This window comes from Anopheles funestus, chromosome 2RL (assembly GCF_943734845.2).
Source record: "Anopheles funestus chromosome 2RL, idAnoFuneDA-416_04, whole genome shotgun sequence".
Lineage (NCBI taxonomy): Eukaryota > Metazoa > Arthropoda > Insecta > Diptera > Culicidae > Anopheles > Anopheles funestus.
Window position 1 is genome coordinate 68,264,957 of NC_064598.1, and position 20,439 is coordinate 68,285,395.

Sequence of the window (20,439 nt, forward strand, 5' to 3'; positions counted from 1 at the left end):
TCTCTCCTACCCACTGATGTCTTCATAGTGATGAAAGACAGTGTAATATATAGAACAAATTGAAAGCAAATGTTAAGAGATCAGATCAAGATTTCCAATTTCCAGTGAACATCTTGCACGCATACTTCTGCTTGACATATTCATGAAGGGGTCGTATCAAACACGAATGGTCAAATGTTCGTATCGAGTTGGAAGCTTGGTATGTGTGCCGAACATGTTTTTAGTATATTTTAGTATCGAAAAGAGAAAATAAGATCAAACATAATGCAATGGAATTGCAATGGAATGTTTTACCGTATCGCCATCAGTTTTAAGATGTTTGTCCGAACACCGAACAACCAGACCGGATAGGGAATTAACATTTTGACCGAATATGTTTGCTACACGTTACGAAACTCTTCTACGCGTGTGGGAGTTTCGGTTGAGGTTGGGTTTTGGGAAATTTTTGTGCAAAGCGTTATCTTCTTAATGTGGTTAGTTGTCGAACTGATTTCATTGATCCTTTAGTTTATGCTTTTTGGGCATTCGTAGGGTATGCGTTCGTCTAGGGAAATTATGAGTCGATTCTTGTTCCGAATTGAATTATTTTATGCGTGTGTGGTACATGGGTGCAGAAACCAAAAATCTGCCTTTGGTGTGGCAGATACTGGAAATATGTTTTCCATAGAAACCATTTTTTTGTCTGTTGTCTGTTTTCGGTAGAGAGTAAATCAGAAAAGTACATCCACAAGAGTTCCATATGAAAAATTCGACAGCTGTTGTTGCTTCCTTGTATCTATCAGAATGTCGTCTTTAGATTCGGGTTTTGTCGAAAAAATCTTCCCACTTTGAGGGGGTATAATTCTTCGAATGAAAGCCAATCAGCACTTGAATAACAAAACCGATTTTTGTTGGACTACGGTTTGTGAAGCGGCTTTCGGGGTAATGGGACAAGGGAGTGTAATATTTGGTCACCGAGTTTATCTCGAGAGGTTTTATGAATGTTTTGCTAGCCAATGTTGTTTTGGTTAGTCAAATTTCTATACCTCTGAATGCTGACCGTTCCATTGTGTCGGAAAAACAGTACCGGCCGATGCGATGCACTTGTTCAAGATAAAGGAAAGAAAAATATAATAAAGCATTTCCCCTTTCTGTCTTCCCCTCTCTCTTCTTGGGATGTATTAAACGAACTGAGAAGCTATTAGTTTTATATACAGGAGGGTACATGAGATCGCTTATTATTGTCCAATATTGTAACCCCAAAAATGAAATATTGCTTAGTGTGGTAATCGTACGTGTAGTTTTAGAAATCTCACCATATATTGTGGTTTTGAAGAAAAATATTATCATAATGTAAGTGCACTCAATCCAAATCGTACACTTAAAACAATGGAAGAGTGGAGATTATAAATTGGGAAAAGCTCCACCTTACATACATTCCACGAAGTTGATGTTCCATGCTTGCATGAACATAAGGGTTGTGTGATGCGTATTGCATGCATTTAGGGGCAACTGTAAGAATTGCATGAATAAGGGTTGGTTTTGGGCCATTAAAATATTTCATTTGCACTGAAGTTTATTTTTCCAATAAATGAGTTTTCAAATTATGTTTTCTTCTTCCACTTGGTTTTCAAATTAAATCAATATTTTGACCGGTGAATGTTCATGAAACAAATTAGTCGGAAAACATACGTAATTAAAAATGTGAAAATCATCCCAAATTCGTCAACATTCCAAAATAAATGATAGCAAAAAAATTGATCGTACGGAACTTTTTTGTATGAACTACTTGGAAGTTAATTATGCTGCATTCATTGTTGCAGTGAGAATACAAATGTATATGAACTATGGGAAAATGTATTGTTAAAGCTGATGCTTTTCTCCTTACAACAGTCACAACCCAAATACGTCAATCTGCACCAAAATCGATTTGCAAATTAATGAGTACGCAAAATAACAATAACAGAGGAAAAATTATGTCAATACATCGCTAAACAATGGATTTTCCACGAAATTCGTTACCCTATCACATAACGAACTCTCGGAAAATCTAGCATTCTTTGTAACTAATTTGGAACTTTTGGCTAATGGAGGAAAATGGGTAATGTTTTCACGCTTGTTTTTTTTCATACGAATTCGAACAAAGACAACGGCTTAAACCAATTTGTTGGGCCCGGTTTCGGGAAAATTATTACATCAAAATCCGGGGCAAATGCTGCACACCATTTGCCACCCAATAAGTTTGTCGATTACGTTGATTGTAATTGATTTTACGTCTTTGCTTCTTTTTCCTTTTTTTATCGATGGTGCTTTTTCTTTGCCAAGAAAGAGAATAAAGTAGTACCTTACCAGTTAAACGGTTTGCTGCTTGTACAGTTGGACAATTCTATTCTTAAGAATTTCGTTTTTTTTTCTTCACTCACTTATTCCACTTCCTTCCTACAACTAGTCCTTGAATGTTAGTGTCGCTTCGATCGTGGCGGATTTCACTTACACCACACCATCCAAGCACGAGTGGCTGAATGTAAGTAACAAAGTTAAAACTGGACAGGTTGCAGCAAGTAGCTTTCCGTGTAATGTGAGCATCGAAACGAGTAAAGTTCGGTCTTAAAAAACCCCTCCTTTGTTACCACTTTTTGTACCGCAGTTGACCGGGTGTTGTTTGTCCTTTTTTTTTTCGTCTCGGAAGAATTGTGGTGAGTAATTGAGAGATTAAAGGCACCTTTTTCGTACTTGAATGTGTTGGTAAAGGTGTGTTGGGTAGAAAACTTTAAAGACAGCAGAAAAATAAAGCGAAATGAAATTAATTTAAAACTAACAAAAAACTTATTCGCTATCCCTAGTGCATTTGGGTGCCATTTTGACGATGCGGATAATGTTCCCGAAAGTGATCGATTAATATAAACTAATTTAAGTTTATTCTACAGATTCACATATTGCTTCTTTTCATGAAGTTCATTTCGCAATGGTGAATAGAAATGCGAAAAGAGGCAGAAAAGATATTTCTGTACTAAATATAAATTTGTTAATTATGTCAGAATTACGTTTATCCTGAAAAAGACAGTTTTAACAAATCAACAAATTTAAGAAAATTTTGAATACATCCCCTTTTTTCCTTTAAGTACATGAATTCAATGAAGTTTATACTTCTTTAAACACAGTGGACATAAATGTAATGTTCATGCTTTCTGCGATGGATTTTGATGAAAGTAATGTAAAGATAAGTAATATAACACCAATTTGAAGAAATGAAAGTAAGAAAAATGAAAAGGTTCTTCCACTCAAAAATAATGTGTACCTGTTGTCTTCATTAAGTACTTAAAGAATTCACAATATTTAAATACAATAATGGAAGAGGAAATTAAAAAGAGGAAATACAAGATATATACATATAAGTAATGCAAAGGTAAAACAAAGAAGACAATCTGTGTTAATTGTTATCTAAAAGTATACGTTAACAAATGTACTTGAAAATATTTTTATAAAGCTTTGTAGTTTTAGCAATCTGTGTACAGAAAAAAGAACAAAAATTCAACATTACTAATTTCGTTGTATTGGACCGTCTCATAAAGTTTATCTGAAAGGGAGTTTGAGCTGAGTAGTTCACACCAGACAAACACTTAAAAACCGTTTTTTTACCAGTGACTATTGCTTCAATGTTTTTCGTAAAACAAGGTTCTCAAATCGATCACGATGACGAACAACGATGCACATATAAATGATCTGTAGTTATGTTCTATAACTTTATTAGTCGTATTCTTGGACTCATACAATAAATTCTTTCCAGTGTTGCGTGTTTAGCGCTACGCTCATTATTAAACTTTACCTCACTCTTATGTCAAATCGTTGGAATTACAGTTAAAATCCGTACCTATTCTTCCATCGTATATAATGTTTCTCTATAGCTGTCCTATGTATTCTCATACCACTATAAGTTTCATTCTTTTTTACAATCGAAACGTATCCTTACGATCATGCTACCGAACTGTTACAATTTTAATGTGAAAAAATATATTTCTTTAAATATAGTCTTCATTTTATCTCAACATTAGTTAGATGCAATATTCAACAAATCTGCTTTGGCAACCCAGTATGACACGGTACGACACGACACTCATCGTCAGACGAATTATACTCCTCTGTGCAGGATGTTAAGTACGAGCTAATACGTATTGATGATACTGCATTAAAATAAGCTTTGATGTAGATTTCTACGCTTTAATACGTGCTCGTCGCTTTGTCCGACTTTCGGAGTCTTTCAATGTTTCAAACCTTTTTTTTTTTGCAAATGTGTTTTCATATTGTTTTGTCGTTTTTTTTTCTTATTTTTTGTTACGAATTCAATCTGTATCTTAACTGTTTACGCATTTCATCCGGTTTACATAAAAAGGTAATTGATTCCACTATTGGCAAACAGTTTGCTCGTCATGTTTTTCGTACAGTTATACAAGTGCTCTCCTTTGTGGCAAACGCCTCGATCTCGTACTTCCCATTGTTTCCTTTATCTTGTAGCTATCATTCATCCAGATTTTGTTCAACTTTATCACAGTATCGTTATTTGAAGTTATTTGTGCGAAAGCATTCCATAATTCAAAAGCTTAATTAAAATTTTAGTTTACTTACAAAAGCAAACAAAAATAAAAAAGAGAAATATGATGAAAACATTCCAATAAAACATATTCAATGTTCAATTTCAAAAACAAGCGAATATTTGAAAAAAATCAAGTTAATTTATTTTTATCATTGAAATAAATGAAAAAGACTGTTTGGATTGCAGTAGAGTACATTAGCGTACGGTGCGATTGTTGATCGTCTTAGCCAAAATTTGGTGAAGCTGTATATGGTATAGAAAATATACAATCTCTTCAGAGAAAACTAATTTCCAAAAAAGCTATTTGTGTAATCTTGTTTGCTGAATCTTTACATACAATCAGAGAAGAAACTTTATTCCTTTATGTTTGTGTATCAATTCCATTCGCTTCGTTACAATCTTTACTTACGATCAGAAAAATAAAGATATTTTCTTTATAGAAGAAATCACCACCAATGCCGCCATACGATGTGAAGCTGCTATTGTCGGTTAACTCGAGCACTAAAAGAAACGGTTCGGAAACAATCGAATGTTCTCCATGCCTAAGGGTAGAGTTATGTTGGCATTAGGAATTTAGCATCATTGCTGTATTAGTCGGAAACGCTCTTGACCTTTGCCACGTTCAGTGCGAATTCTTATCGAATAGCTAACCAAGGATGAAAGGCAACAGGGGTACGCATGATGGGCATAAATGGGCAAAAGTTTCCGATTGAATACACATACACACACACATATCATCAGTCACACGGCCACATTCATTAATGGGCCAAAAGTTTCGGCGTGCGATACAAACAAATTGGCATCCTTTGCAATGTGGTGTGAATTGAACTGGATTATCCACGTGCCATTTTCATTGATTGACATTCATCCGATGCTTTTCTGTTAATGAGATAATCCATCCTCTCCGGTGCTCCGAATTCTTCTATGGCTAAAGTTTCGTTGTACGCAACGTTTTGAGCACCTTAGTATCGATGTCGAATAAACGTATAAAACTTATATCCCATACAATACTGTTTCGTACGCAGTCCGTGACGTAACGCTTACGTCCCATTCCGCAAACTTCCCGTTTCGATGACACTTACAGTAAGTGGTGGGGCCACGGTGGTGGTCGACATGGTAGTGGCCGGTTCATTCAGATCATCTTCGTCGTCCTCATCCTCGTCCTCGCCATTGCTGGTGAGCTCGTTCGTTCGCCGGAACAGTAGCTCATTGCGCCGGAAAAGCGGATGCTGGCGGAAACGGTGCACTCGGGACCGTGGGCCAGTGAAGCCGGGTGCATTAGTGGTGCACTCGGCGGCGGCGGCTGCCCCTTGTGGCATCCCTGCCGCTGCCGACGCACCGACCGCAGCACCCGCGGTCGATCAGGTCGTGGCATCATTGGGGAAATCCTACATGGGTCGAATCGGTCGGTAAGGAATGATTCTGTATCGTGCCACCAGTTTGGTTTGGGGTTTGGAAAGTTTATTGTTTTTTTGTTTTTTTTTTTTAATGCACGTGCACATTCGCATGAAGCAGCCCGGTTTTTGTATCATCGCATCGGTCGAACCCGGCCCCGAACGCATCGCAGCAACAACACAAACGAGTACGAGCAATGCAATGAACGGAAATAAAAGAAATGGAAAGAAAACGCTACAATCAATGCAAATTTTGTCACCTGTCGCTTGCAGCATTCCCATCAACAAATGCACACAAACATGAAAACACACATTAATGTATTAATGATCTAGTATGTCTAGTATATTATCTAGTAATTTGTTGTTTGCTTCCTTTTTTTGTAAAAGCTGGCCAATAATTTGATTAGTTCTTAATCTAATGATGTGATGGTGTTTATTGGGAAACAAGGAGGATGATTAATATAATAGCAATAAATAGGGTAAATGAATGAAAACATGTTGCAAATTACAAATAGGTATAAAAAATTAATGAATTTTGAATGAATCAAAACTAGAGATTCATAAAAACGTTGAAGAGCATTAATTTATTTAATGATTTTTTTTATATATTTTGTTAAAATGTTAAAGTTTTACCTTTTTGATCAAGAATTTTTAAAAAATCTTTAACGTTTAAATTAATCCCGTTTTTTCGGGTGTTGTATTATGAATGTTTAAAGATTATTGTTTAGGTGTAATAAAGATTATGATTTTAAGAAAGGTTACTAGAAGTGTGAAAGATAAAAGTATATATGAAATGAATCTTTAAATTTAGCTCTTAAATAAGTAAGTAAGCAAGTAAGTAAGAAAGTAAATAAATAAACGAAATAAAAGAAAAAGAAATCATACATAAAACACGAACAATTAAAATGACTAAAAAGGGGAAAAAAATGCATATTACAAATAGTTTGCCTTAAAAAAAATTTAACGTGAACATTTTTTTGAATAATCAGACATTATTGTAGTTTAAAAAATGTAAGAAATTTTTTGTAAACATTTTGAAACTATTTAAACTATGTTCAACAAATTTAAATATTTTCAAGATGCAACGTAAAGAAAAAAAAACAAAGAAAAAGAAATATACCTAATAAATAACTAATTTCAGGATTTGAATCCTTTATTTTAATAAAGAAAATAGTTTTTATATTCTTTGGTGGTTTGTTTTTTTTTGTTATTGCTTAGTTACTCAGCTATGCATTAGATTAAAAAGTTTGTGTAAGTAACTTATTGTAAATTGAAATAATTTCAGTTTTTTGTTTAATTAGAAAATTAATATTATTTTCAAACCAGAAAAAAGCGAATAAGAAAGGAAGGCTTATATGTTGGTATAGAAATAGCTACTGGTGACCAACGAGAAACGTTTGCATGCATTAATTAACTGACACCAATTTACCCGTGTTGTAAAGCTTGTTTAGCTCGTTTCTGTGTTAGTATGGCCCACCAGCGAGCATTGGACGTTGTCCTTCATGCGAGCAAGCGACGAACCAACCGAACCGAGCAGCCGAACCAATAGGTGGTACCTTCCGCATGGAAGCGTGTCTTCGTGTTTTGTTGATGTGTGTCCTTCGACCTGCTGTGGTATTTTTTGCTTGTATGCTCATCCCATCACAGCATCCGCTCGTCGACTCCATCGAGCGAGCGGGTGGTCGGTGAAGGACAATGCGTCGTAAGGGAGACGGTCGGTTTGTCCGTGGCCCAGCAAAGCATGGCATGCCGCAGCAGCACTAGGATGGATCGTGGTCGCTAAGCATGGTGAAAGCGAAGCGAAGGGACAGGTTAAGGATGGGCGAATGTGTAATGAGAGCCAATGTTAAATGAGAAAGCAACAACATGCACAGCACAGGAAAGACAAACGCACGTAACCCAGAACAAGATTAATGCAAGAAACGTAACGTAACGTAACGCCATAATGTAACTCTTGCTAAGAAGAAATTCGCTAAGAAATGCTCGATAAATGAATGGTCGAGAATGATGAAATGCACGATCAAGCCTGTACTTACGTGTAGCGGGATACGCTGGTTGAGCGATTTGTTTTTGTTCTTCTTGAAGGAACACAACAACAATTCGCGCATGCCTTTACGAAAGTTGCGGCTTAAGAAGGCGTACAAGAGTGGATTGACACCAGAGTTAAAGTACGTCACCAGAAAGGTGAGAGGGGTAAACAGTGCATTAAAGTTGGAGTCACCCTTGTAGTCGGTGGACCTGGAATTTGTAGAAATAGATTTGAAAATTAATAATTATTGTAAATTAATTAATGCACAAAAAAATCAATTTACTTTACTGAATGATATGAAATATTTGATTCTAAAAAGTTTGCTGTTGGTCAGTACATTTGGAAATAAATGATTGGAACATCATGATCGTTTTAAGTACCTCCTCTGACACTCTGCATGAGTATTGTATAATATTGTCTATCCTACCGTATGTTAGAAAGCTTAAATTATAAAATACTATCTGTCAAATAATCGAACAAATTCTAGCAATTAACTGATTCCAGAATGCTCTTGATCTGCTGATATATTCAACGATCGCATGAGAGTAAATCTTGAAAATTACATACACAATTCTCTCTTATCTTTCATTAGGTAAAACATTTCTGATCATGTCTGATCTGATATACACAGACTAATTAGGCTTATCTGTTTGTATGGAAAGATAATAACAGACGTCATCAATCGTCAAAACACTTGCATAGTGTTACATATAGACCTCAGTAACAGATTAATCTCAGAATTAACGGAGCATGGAAGTCTCTCACTTCTTGGTTTAACGCCTTTAAGGTCACGCCGGCCATTTCTCCTTGCTATGTCCTTGGTACGCGGGACGGTCCGGATGGGACTTGATACCCGTTCCTGTCGTGTCGGAACTGGCACCGTTTATCACATACACCAACGCTGCTGGTACAACATGAGAGTGTTTCTAGTTGTGGCTATGGATCATCATTCCACCTTATAATCGAATGACGGGTAAAAAACTTCATCCAAAATTAACTACGTATTTTAATATTCTCACAGCGAAAATACCATTTCTATTCATTCGTTCCATAATAAAAATCTACGGAACGGTTGGTCAATGTAATCAGTTCAGGTGTCAGGAATCACTAAGAAGATTGTTAGGTTAAATGAGTATAATGCAACCCCAAGTAAATGACCCATTACCCAGTACCCTAGCACGGTTTCCTTTATTGGGGATATCATTATATGTAATCCCCCGGCCGGTGCGATATTTCAATTAAACGTGCATGATTAGGCCCTTTTGTCGGCATTTCGGCCATCTTAAAAGCAATTTCATACATACGAAACCGTACTGTAACGGTGCGCTGGTTTTGTGCTTTGTATGACAAGCTTTTGGGCTTATCATTTTATTCTACACCCCCGGTCCTGACTGGGCAGTTGACGTCAAAGCGCCATACCCGGACTGGTAGACGATGGTCGATAAAAAATGAAATATGAAGTCACTTTCGCACACCGTTCTTCAGTTTGCTGGTCCCTCGGCGTGACACAATGCTACTCACCAGTATTGCCACATTTTCCGTGCATGAAATGGTAGGTTACAGAGGGCAAAGGTGAGCACCACTACCATTAGCATGCGAATAACGCCGCGGCGCGCACGCAGCACGTTGTTGGACGAGTGGGACACCTGCGTCAGCTGCGTACCGTGCCGCTGGTGGAAGCTGTTCTGTGCTGGCCAGGTAGTCACCACCACCTTATCCGACTCTACCGATACCTGTGTGGACAAAGAAGGTGTGGTGTTTGTATAAAACAAAACAAAAAAAGCCCACTATCTCCGATGTTATGCCGGGTCGGATGTGGACACCGCAATTCGCGTACTCTAAAGGCTTCGGCGGACACTTACCTGGCTTTCGGTAACACCTGTGGTACGCTTGTCGTACTTGCTACTTGGCTTCCGGTGGAAATTGCTCGAGTAGCTGGACGAGGTTGTATTTTGCAGCGCAATGTGACGCTCCAGCCCTCGTGAGCTTTTCCACAGTGCTATCGCTATTCGGCTGTACAGCACCTGGAAACAAAAAATGGTCGACAAATGAAACGAGTTTATGAAGGTGCAGAAGTGTAAAAAAAAATGATAAGAAAATAAAAACACACCCACACAAATACACTACAGTGTGGGACGTAATGAGCACTTACCGTCATAACTAGAAGCGGAAGTAGGTACAGCAGAGCAAAGTTGATGATGTCGAACAGCTCGGAGTTGAACATTTTCCGGTTGACGATACAGATCGTTTCCAGCTGGTCATCGCCGAGGTTGTTCGTGATGGTGCGTACGAAGATAAACTTGGGGATGGAATAGACGGCGGACGTTATCCAAACGGCCACGATGACCAGCTAGGTGAATTTAGAAATAGATTAATGAGAGGACAAAGATGTTATCTAGCTGTTCCCTGCATCTGGTGATGTATGTGTATTTTTGCCATAGAATGACGTCTGCTTTCAGTAGCTTTTGTTGGTTGTCTTAGGTGGTTAATAATTCAACAGAGGTTCTACTTGAAAAAAACATTATAATAAGATTATTTTTTAAATAAATAAACAAACTTTGTTGGCATGATTCACAAACCATGTGTAAAGACAACTTTAAAAAAAGCTAAATAAAATACACAAAGTTTGCTAACAAACATTTCCTTCTCTTTGTAGGCACTTTTACCTTAGGCGAGGTTTTGGCTTGCCAATTTCTGGATTTATTTGACCTTATTTATTTGCACTTCTTTTGTACTTGTTTATTTCAACTTGTCCGCTTGAAGAGACTTACTTAAGAGATAAAATTGCTTATAAACTTAACTTATAGACTAAAAGCATGACCAAAGCTCAGTTTAAGGTGGAAAGGAAAGGTAAAGGAGGAAGGAAATGTGAGGATTGGATACCTGTGTCGAGCGGGAACGGAAGAAGGCCAAGGAAGAGTTGAAATGGAATAGGTGGTACAGGTTGTTGAAGTGTCTGGTTGTTGAAGTGTCTTGAAGGGTCTGAGGCCACGAGAAGGTACATAGAAAGGGAGGCGAGAAACACATCAGTGGCGCCTAGAAGCAGCCTGCCCGTTGACTCTCCAACGATTCCCGGTTCAAAATTTGGGATCGTGTATCGTAGGGGGGCAACTGCGTGTGATTAATCTGGTTGTCCCAATATCTTTACTTCCTAAAAATGATTTGTGTTTTTGTAATGTTTACTGCTAGTAGGATGTTAACCATTTTTAAATTAATTCCCCTTTTTAATTATCTACAGAAATGTCAGCTTCTATTGCTTGTCGGCTAAGGTGCTTGTTACTATTATTAGTTCATCTATTATTAAAATAAAATTAATTTTTTTTTGTTTATAGACTTTTTTGCTAGATGGGTATGTATCACTGTATATCCAACATTTCTTACTTATTTAAAAATGTAATCCAAAACCAAGTTCAGTATTTTTGGAAAACATATAAAAGTGTAAATTTTGTGTATTTTACAAAAAGAAAGTATTAGAAATATTACTCGTAAATAAACTGATTGCACGCACTGTAAAACTACATATACCCGAAGGTCTATTTTAATGCTGCAAATAAATTAAAAGCTCCACAAAACTCCTTCAACATTCATCAGTTTATGCAGATGTTTGTACTTAGGCTTGAGCCACTTGTTGCCAGCTTAGTTCCTATTCCTATGAACTATCGTACAGCTGGAATCTCATCGTTTATCTTTCGCATCGAAGCGATAACTCTACTAGTCGGGGTGCGCACCTTTCTGGAAGGTAACTGAAAGTATGCGTGTGTTGTTGTTGCATGTAAAATGCTCGTTTGCGGTAGAAACATAACTAAAAATTCAACTACCATGACACAAGAGCATCTCCTTCGTCAAACGGCACAAACGCGCCATGAAGCAAAGTGCAACGAGTGACAGATTGTTCCTTTTTGGGGTGCAGTTAAGCTGATTATTGGCTTCACGAGTTGCGGCCCGAGTCCGCATGGAGGGACAACCACAAAAGCACACACTGTTTGTTAGCGAGATTAAACTTTTCCGGAGGGCTAGCATTCGGAAAGTGTGGAACACGATGGCAGCCACAGCCGCTGGGTACGGTGCATCTGGTGCACCAACCCTTTTGTTGGCAAACATGGAATGGTGGTACACGAGAGCGGAAACATGGATGCAATACTGTTTGCTCTACTGCTTATCGATCTACGGACAAAGGCACGCCATGGTAAGACGTCGATGACGTTCCTTTGTGTGGACGATCGTTTCGAAGGACAAAGCACCAACCATGGGATGTCCTGTTGGCATCCTGTTGGAACGATTGCGAAGCGGGAAGAGGGCAATATCGATTCAGTTCTATGATTGAGTAGATACGCAACGGAATGGAACAACGCGAATGGTTTCTGGTTTCTTGGCTACGGTACAGCTGAATGTTCCAGCATGAGTGGCTTTTCGAGGGGTAATTAGGGAATACTTCAAGTCGCATCGGTACACTCATAGTCTGAATGGAAAGTGCAATCGATCGTGAGATGTACGTCAGGATGGTCTTTTTGTTGTGTCAGGGAAAATCTCATGGAGTATCGATACGCTCACAACCACAATGGTACAGGATGTTTGTTTAAGGCTGGGTTTTGTGTCTCAAATTGATGTCAACTTTAATTGAATTGATGTTAATTTAATGTTTATTAGTATTATTAGGTTCTTAGTTATTCAAAAAAATATTTAAACGTTTTCCTGAAACATTTCTCTATACCTTTTTCCTGAGGAAACTAAGTGTTTAGTTTTTTCTCACTTTGTAAATATAAATATATTATGTGTGAAAATTGAAATTCACCAAGGATTTTTTGGACGATTTGATTAATAATTTCATGTCATTATTCTTAAACAATTATAACAGTTTTTTATCCCCTTTTTTACAAATCCAATAATGCCAAATATAAAGAAAAGCTATAAAATGATGCTATCATTGAAATGAATCCTTATACATTGCTAACAAAACAATACATTTTACCCTTGCAGCAAATGCAATTGCTTTGGCATATTCACTTTGCCGTCAAAACATCCCCGTAATAGAGTTGTCTGACGTATAGCAACACATATAAAAATCAATTCCCAGAACCTATCGGCTTCAGTGTGATTAATTTTTTCTATTTTCGAAGAACAGAACCGTTTATCTATAGCGTACAGATACCATCGGCTGTTTTGCACGGTTTGACTGTCTACCTACCCTTAGCCGGCGTGATGTGAGGATCTGCTTGCACGTGATCGGATGAATGATGGCAAAGTAGCGCTCCATACAGATGACGACCAGGATGAATATCGAGGCGGTGTAGCTGAGCGAATGTACGAACTGGTACATCTTGCAGAGAAAGTCTCCAAACACCCAACTGCACGAAGTAAAAGGTAGACAAGAAGCAAAATGTTATTGACGGGTTGTCAATGTTCTCAGCACGTAGAAATCGAACTGTTTGGTGTAGGGAAAGGAAATAGAAAAACTGTGAGAAAATGTGGCAGATGGGAGAGATCAGAGTGAAGCAACTTCAGTGACACATGACACATACGTCGATATGGGGTAATGTGAAGATCTCTACCTTCTTAATGACGACATCAAGTCTACATCGATGCTGGAACCAGGTTTGGATTTGATATTAAGTATTGGTGTTTCATGAGGGAGGTTTGTTTTGGTACCACGCGAAATCCTTATGGCATTTAACACTATCAGTTTTGGAAGGCGGGAAAAAACAGATCACCCACGTAACGAAATTTATAAACGTATAGACAACATCGTTCGCGCTATTTGTTTATTAGTGTAAGCATATTTCCGAAACAGCTGTATGTGTTTGTTTGCAATTGTATTTCCTGCTGTTTTGGGTTTCCTTCATGGCAATGGAATGATGGTTACGGACAACATTTTATAACGTGCTGTGAACATAAAATGTTTTCTCCCCGGACGGAGATTGTACGCTCACACTATTACACAAGCGACGTGTAAACATTTGCTCGTGAACATGGTAAAGAAAATCGAAAAAAAATATCGGCCCCTATGATAGACTGTTATGCAAGGATAAACTTTACGTTTGTAGCAGGCTACTGGCGAATTAGATATATCCTAACTTTAAAGAAATAATTGAAGAATTGAAAAACATTTTACGCCGCTGTTTTTTGTTTGCAGAACTTACTTAAACCTCGATTTTTTTAAATAAAAATAAGTTAAATCATTTTAGAAGTAAAATTGAATAAACATAAAGTAATGTAACGGCAAATAAAAGTGAAAAAAATTCATCCACTTTTCTCCAATTTAGTAAAAAAAAAATAATTTATTCGATCAGTATATTCTGTAACGCATAACTACTTTACAACGTAACCGCTCTGCGTTACTAATTTGATTACTCTGCATTAGGTTAATAAAGTATCCAAGTGACAGTTTATTGTCATTAAAGCCAAACAAAAAAAAAACAAAACATAAAAAAATGCACAAAAATACTTAGGGTCGTTCCTATGATAATTAGAAAAAATTAAGAAATCTTTAAGAACTTCTAATGCATGTTGATGTATGTATTTATGTATTTTCTCTTTTATTTGTTTGCAACTTTATGTATGCAACTTTATGTGTTTTCTCTTTTATTTGTTTGTTTAATGAACATTTAAAAGCGTAAACCTCAAATTCCGTTATAATGCTATCCAGCGATGCAAACACCACCACCGTCGATGGAAAATTTTATCTTCTTTTATCCCAACAAGTCAGTACCGCAAAATAGTGGTAGCTTTTGTGTACGTTCGTAAAGCAGCCCTCTCCGTGGTATTTCCCAACCCCCTGGAAACACTTTTTCATCTTTATTCTCTTCTCACCAGCGTGCTAAATTGACAGGGACAACCAACGATCGTTATTTTCCTTCACCGCAGCGTAAGACATCACTGGCACAGTGGAAGTTTTCTGCGCTGCTGCACGCAGATACCAATGTTCGCCAATGTCTGCAACCCATCTCTTCTCACAGTATCTCCACCTCACAAAGCACTGCCGACAACAATGCGAAGGTAGTACCGGATTTGATTCCACTCGAAATTTTGCTCGCGCTAAGTGCAATGCTTGTTCAGATTTGGGGATCATGTTGCGGGACAACTTTTCAAAAAAGGAGCTTCCTCCTTCTGTAGAGCGAGAAATTTTGGTGAAACGTGGACTTGGGGCAGGAAATTGGATAGCACCCACAACCGGCGTCGAAAGATTGCTTGTGGAGAAGCCTGTGCTGCTTACCAACTTTAATTATGCTCGCTAATTAGGTAAAGGGATTATGTGTGCACGTGGACAAGGGAACAACGTTGATGGAGACACATGGAGTTAGTTATGCATCAAGTGTGTGATGTGGTGTTTAAGCCATACTCTGGTGTACTTTGTTCCGAAAACTATAGCGTCCCGCTTTCTAATGGGAATGATGTTGATTTTAAAGTTTAGTTCAGGTCCTTGTACAAATGGTAAAGTTTTCTTTATAAAGCAAACACCAGCCGGTCTCTGTTGCTATGGGCTTTTGTCAAACGAACATCGCCTCCGCGATGTTGCGAAACCGAACAAACCTCGTGGTTCAATAATTAAAAAGCTGTTCGCTTTTCTTTGTCAGCTCTTAATCCGAAACGAGATGGTTCTTTTTTCCTGTCTACCATACCGCCATTGAATGTGTACAATCAGCAGCATCATTAAAGATTAATAATTGACATAGTAATGGTAGCTTTTTCGCTTCATTGAGACCGTCCTTGAGCAAGTTGAGTATTTACGCCATGAAACAAAAAAGAAAAGACTTACGGTACGTTTGGAAAATATTATTCGATGGAAGAGAAAGAACACAAGTAGGGAATTTTTCGTGATCAACATTCACGAATTGTAGCTTAAGTTCGTGCACAATGAGAAGAGTCGAATGCCATCAAAATTGTAATTAATGTCCCTCTATTAGCAGCTGGACGTTTCTGTTTTTTTTTTGTCATCAGTGTTGGATGGATATTTTGTCCGTTTCGATGATTTTTGGATTTTTCTACCTCATTAATTGCTATCGATTATTTACGCAAGGTTGTTTGGAGAGATGAACAGTGGCATAGTACGGCCGCGCTGGGTGGTAGTACGGAATGTTAAAATCAATTATTGTCCCAAATGGAATACTCAAACAGTGATTTCTTCGAAACGTTACCTATTGGTGTGAACGAAAGCGTAGTATTTTGTAGTATTTTTTTTTTACATGAACACCAAACACCATTTTCCCTGGAAGGACATGTCATTGACGTTGTTGATGTGACTTACCTTTCGATCAAGTAGATAGTAAGGTTCTGCATCACACAGAACACCCCCACGCATAGGTCGGCTACGGCTAGGTTCGCGAGGAAGAAATTCGTTATTGAACGTAACCTTCTGGAGAGCGTCACCACTAGAATCACGAGCAGATTTCCTAGATGAAGAGAAAGGAAATGGGGAAAAAGCAGGAGAAAAGGGAGAAAAAGCATAACATTGAGATGATGACGTTCTTATGGTGGAGTTTTCAATAAAAGCAAAACTCCTGAAGCTGATTGACGGAGGTGAACGGTGGATTCCAAGTGATGTGTCCTGTCGTTGCTGCTACTGACACGTTATCCGAAATCCAAGAAATTCCAGAAAAGAAGGGTTCCCGGACTACGTTTCAAGTAGCAGTAGCGTTGGGACTGAGAATATCTTTTCTATCATTTTCAATCCTCAACGGAGATGCGAACGCGCGTGAGTCTCGGAAAATCAGCCTTGAAAAGGAACTTGATCGACCCTTTTGGTCCCGCTTGGGGAGCAATGATAGCCGATATTAGGAGGTATCTATAGCCTGCTCTAGGAAATTCCAGTAGAAACTCGGACATCAACACTTTTCACCATAGTGACGATGAGCGCTACTATCGGAGGTCGTTTCAGTTCAGTGGTAATGGACCGGAATTGCGTATCGCAAAGGGATGTCTAACAACAACGATAACAGAAGTCCAAGCGTTCGTTGTGCTTTCCTCGATGGAATTCGCTTGATAGACCTTTCTGAACATTAAACTGGCGACAGATGAATGAGTTATTCGTCTGTTCTTTGAATTTATTTGAAAGTTTTTGGATTATCTTTCCAGTCTGCTCCAGTAGTCAGTAGTAAGTTTATAAATCATATCAGCGACCATAATTTGTCGTATACAATGCATTAGGTTTTAGAAGATGATTTTTTTTACATCTATAAAGGATAGGAAAAATGGACTTTTAACAGGTTTTAACAGGAGGTCAAAGGACCTCAACGATAGTTTCAATCTGCCTTTATGTTAAACGATCGTATCACTGTGATTTCTTGAAAAGTACTTTTGCTTTATATGTATGTATCTAAAATAATTTTAAAATCAAAATTAAAAAATGTGTGATAACATTTTTAAAATATAATTACTATGAGCGTTCCGTGGTTAGATTTGTTAGGAGGCTGAATATTACTAAGAGTTAATACAACGAGTAAAACAACAATGATAATATTTGTATCTATTTTGATTGATATTTTCAAAAGAATTATATAAAAAATCATCACCAAAAATTTTTAAACATAAAAAACACTAAAAACAAAATGTTGTAAATATTTCCTTTTAATTACAAAAAAATCTTCAACAAAAAAGCACCTAAATATTGTTTTTTTTTTATCTATTTCTTCAGAACTTCATGTAAATCGTAAAATAAAGCCAAGTTTTTTAAATTAAATTCATCCACAAAAAGTTGGTACGTCCATGCCTTCGTCTTTTGGTAATTATTTAAGCACTAATGCTGGAAAAAATCTCACTAAATTTAATAGATTTATAAACCATGGAGCATGAAAAATAAAAATTTATTATATTTATTAAATATTATTGATAATGAACATTTCAAATTCCAAATAAATAAAAAAAATCTTAAACCTATAATTCACCTTCATGATGATTATCTAAAGCTAATGTGGAGTAATCGTTTAATTAAACACGCATTTTATTAAATAAGTAATTAAATTGTCTCGTCTGTGGCACCGCAAGCAAACACGCGAAAAAATGAATTATAAACTCTCACCATATCAATCGATTGGTAGGCTTACAGTATCGCTTCGTGTGCATCGAAGTGCAATGTAATTTAAATTCTTGGTTTGCATTGCCGGACAAACGAATAATAATAATTTCGATGCCCAAATAAATGCAATAAATCATCGTACGTGTTGATACGTTGGTCTGTAATTGTTTTATCGAAATCTGCTCTGGTACACGTACCGGTTGCGGTCAAGTTGCGTCATAAATCATCGTGGAAGCATATATGGCGATGGTGAAATTGGTGTTTGCCGAAAGCGTTCATGAGCTACCACCGCCGATAGGAAATGGCAATGGAAAGGAAAAGTACGCACTTAATTGGCAGGCCAAACTTAACGACATCCACAATCAGGTGGCCATAAATCTGCTTATCTACCGTGTTGGGTATGGCAGTTACATGTGAACGGAATGATTTTTTTTTTCGATCCAGTTGCAAAAGAAAACGGATTTCCCTTGCCATTACTTCGTGTTACTGAACCTGATAAACGGTTTGCATTGAAAGTGACATATTAAACGTAACCATATACATATAAACGCACAATATTGTGAACCAAACTTAGGGAAAAAATCGACCCAACTGTTTTCAAGTACACCGCTGATCATTGAGTGGGCTTGCTTACACATAGTGGACTCGATTCCGAGGTGCTTGATTAACTGACCAATCGGAATAACGTATTCTTGGAAGCTTCTCACACAATCACACACCTAATCATATTCCACGAAGGAGCTTCGTAGAAAAAGTTATCCCAACTGCATGTGTACGTATTTGAGTGGAAAACATATTTCCAGGCGAATGACTTTCTCCTTGGGAATGGCGGCTTCCCGGGCAATGGAAAGCATAAAACCAAGTCCTGTGACACACAAACAAACCAAAAAATTCCCTCGGTTCGATGAAGTTTTTCCCAGTGAAAGAAACAGTAAAGCGCAGAAAAAGTCAGCAGGAAGGATAACCCCTCGGATGGAGGTAATAAATAATTCAACCGGGACTTTACCATTGGAAGGACGACTCCTTACGGAACTGATTGCTATCAATAGCTTCACTCGCAAGTTGATCCATTTCGATGCGAACAAAGTTCATTTGTGGCGGTCGCTAGGGTGTTGTTTTTCAAGTTGTTTCTTAGGCAATCGAAATGCTGGCCCCCCTATGCGATGGTGGCTTTGAATTGGTAAGGCAAAACAAAACCATTCCAGTTGATATGTGGAAAGTGTGCTAAATTATGTGGAGTGTGTTGGTGTTTACAATATTTCTTCGATTGTAGCATTGCTAAGAAATACACGCTTAGACTCATTTTAGGTTGATGACCCTTGAATCTGAACTGTTACAGATGAGTAAACTACATAAATAGATTGCCTGCGATATGATTGCAATTTTAGCCTAAAACAATTGTAAGTACTACATTTTATGTGGAAGTAAAAGAATTTGAATGATAAAAGTTTCTTACTTATTTATAATTTATAATTTTAATTTAGACTTTGATATTGATAGAACTAATTTAGAAATCATGAAAAATTCGACGTTTTGAATGGTTTTTTTTTGTTGAAAGTGATACACAACCAATAAGAAAAAATTAAAGAAATCTTCACAAATATAAACTATCAACATTAAAGCATCTTACCGAAAAAGCAGCAACAAAACACCAGCGAGTAGAGCGTTATGAATATGACCCGCACGTCCGTTCGATCGAATATGAACTCCTTGTGGACAAAGTTGGGAAAGGAGTGTGTCAGATTGCTACCATCGGGAAACTTCAACCCTGTCCCGTTCACGTTTAGCAGAGCCGTAGTGAGCAGAGGTGCAACCGAACCGTTTGCACTACCTAACGCAAGCATAGTCGCGGGTGACGAGGAGGAATTAATCACCGTAGAGTAGTTGCCCAGTGTGGAGACGTTTCCACCGACAGGTGAAGAATTCCCAGCCGCTAGCAACAATCCACCACCGTTGGCCGCACCCAGCTCCTCGAGAAAGGCTGCACTGGAGCTGAGGAAATTCATCACACCGACGGAACTGGTGGTGGTGGTCCCGTTGGGAAAGTCTAGCATGTTTTAACTGCCCCGTGTTACTGGGGCCTGGCTTTGATTTGCCGTTACTTCGCCGGTGGGGGGACGGTTACACGTTACACTCACACCACTTGCATCCGGGTCGGATATGATTGATGGGTTCTGCAGGTAATCTGCCCCATTCGTACGCTGCCCACTTGTTCAGCGCTGTGTTTAATGGATGGTTTTAATCAGCACCTTGTCTGCATGTGTGTGTGAGAATTGATTTTTCATCATTTCACTTAAACACCATCTGCTGTTGCGGTGGAGGATGTGAATCACTTAATTGCTGTCTTCCGCACGGTGGATTATCGATAATTGAGCGAATTACCTGCAAGAAAAGAAAAAAAAAGTACAACAACAGAACATTAACACCGGTGCGGTAA

At 37.9% G+C, this 20,439-nt stretch overlaps 1 protein-coding gene across 4 annotated transcripts in view; it reads right to left on the reverse strand.

The window, feature by feature from the left end:
• Positions 1-3,694: 3,694 nt before the first annotated feature.
• LOC125761993 (trissin receptor) overlaps positions 3,695-20,439 on the reverse strand; it is a 34,035-nt gene continuing 17,290 nt past the window's right edge. For 2 of the 4 annotated variants that reach the window (XM_049423640.1, XM_049423641.1), the window contains exons 2-10: positions 19,633-20,384; positions 16,236-16,380; positions 13,179-13,338; positions 10,146-10,343; positions 9,856-10,017; positions 9,515-9,726; positions 8,001-8,202; positions 7,394-7,743; positions 5,907-5,992 (exon numbers count right to left, since the gene is read on the reverse strand). In XM_049423640.1, coding sequence (XP_049279597.1) covers positions 7,606-7,743; positions 8,001-8,202; positions 9,515-9,726; positions 9,856-10,017; positions 10,146-10,343; positions 13,179-13,338; positions 16,236-16,380; positions 19,633-20,056 — 1,641 coding nt within the window. In that variant the 5' untranslated portion in view covers positions 20,057-20,384 and the 3' untranslated portion in view covers positions 5,907-5,992; positions 7,394-7,605. Of the gene's footprint in view, positions 5,993-7,393; positions 7,744-8,000; positions 8,203-9,514; positions 9,727-9,855; positions 10,018-10,145; positions 10,344-13,178; positions 13,339-16,235; positions 16,381-19,632; positions 20,385-20,439 lie in introns of all 4 variants that reach the window. The other 2 variants (XM_049423644.1, XM_049423642.1) reach the window with 2 other exon arrangements.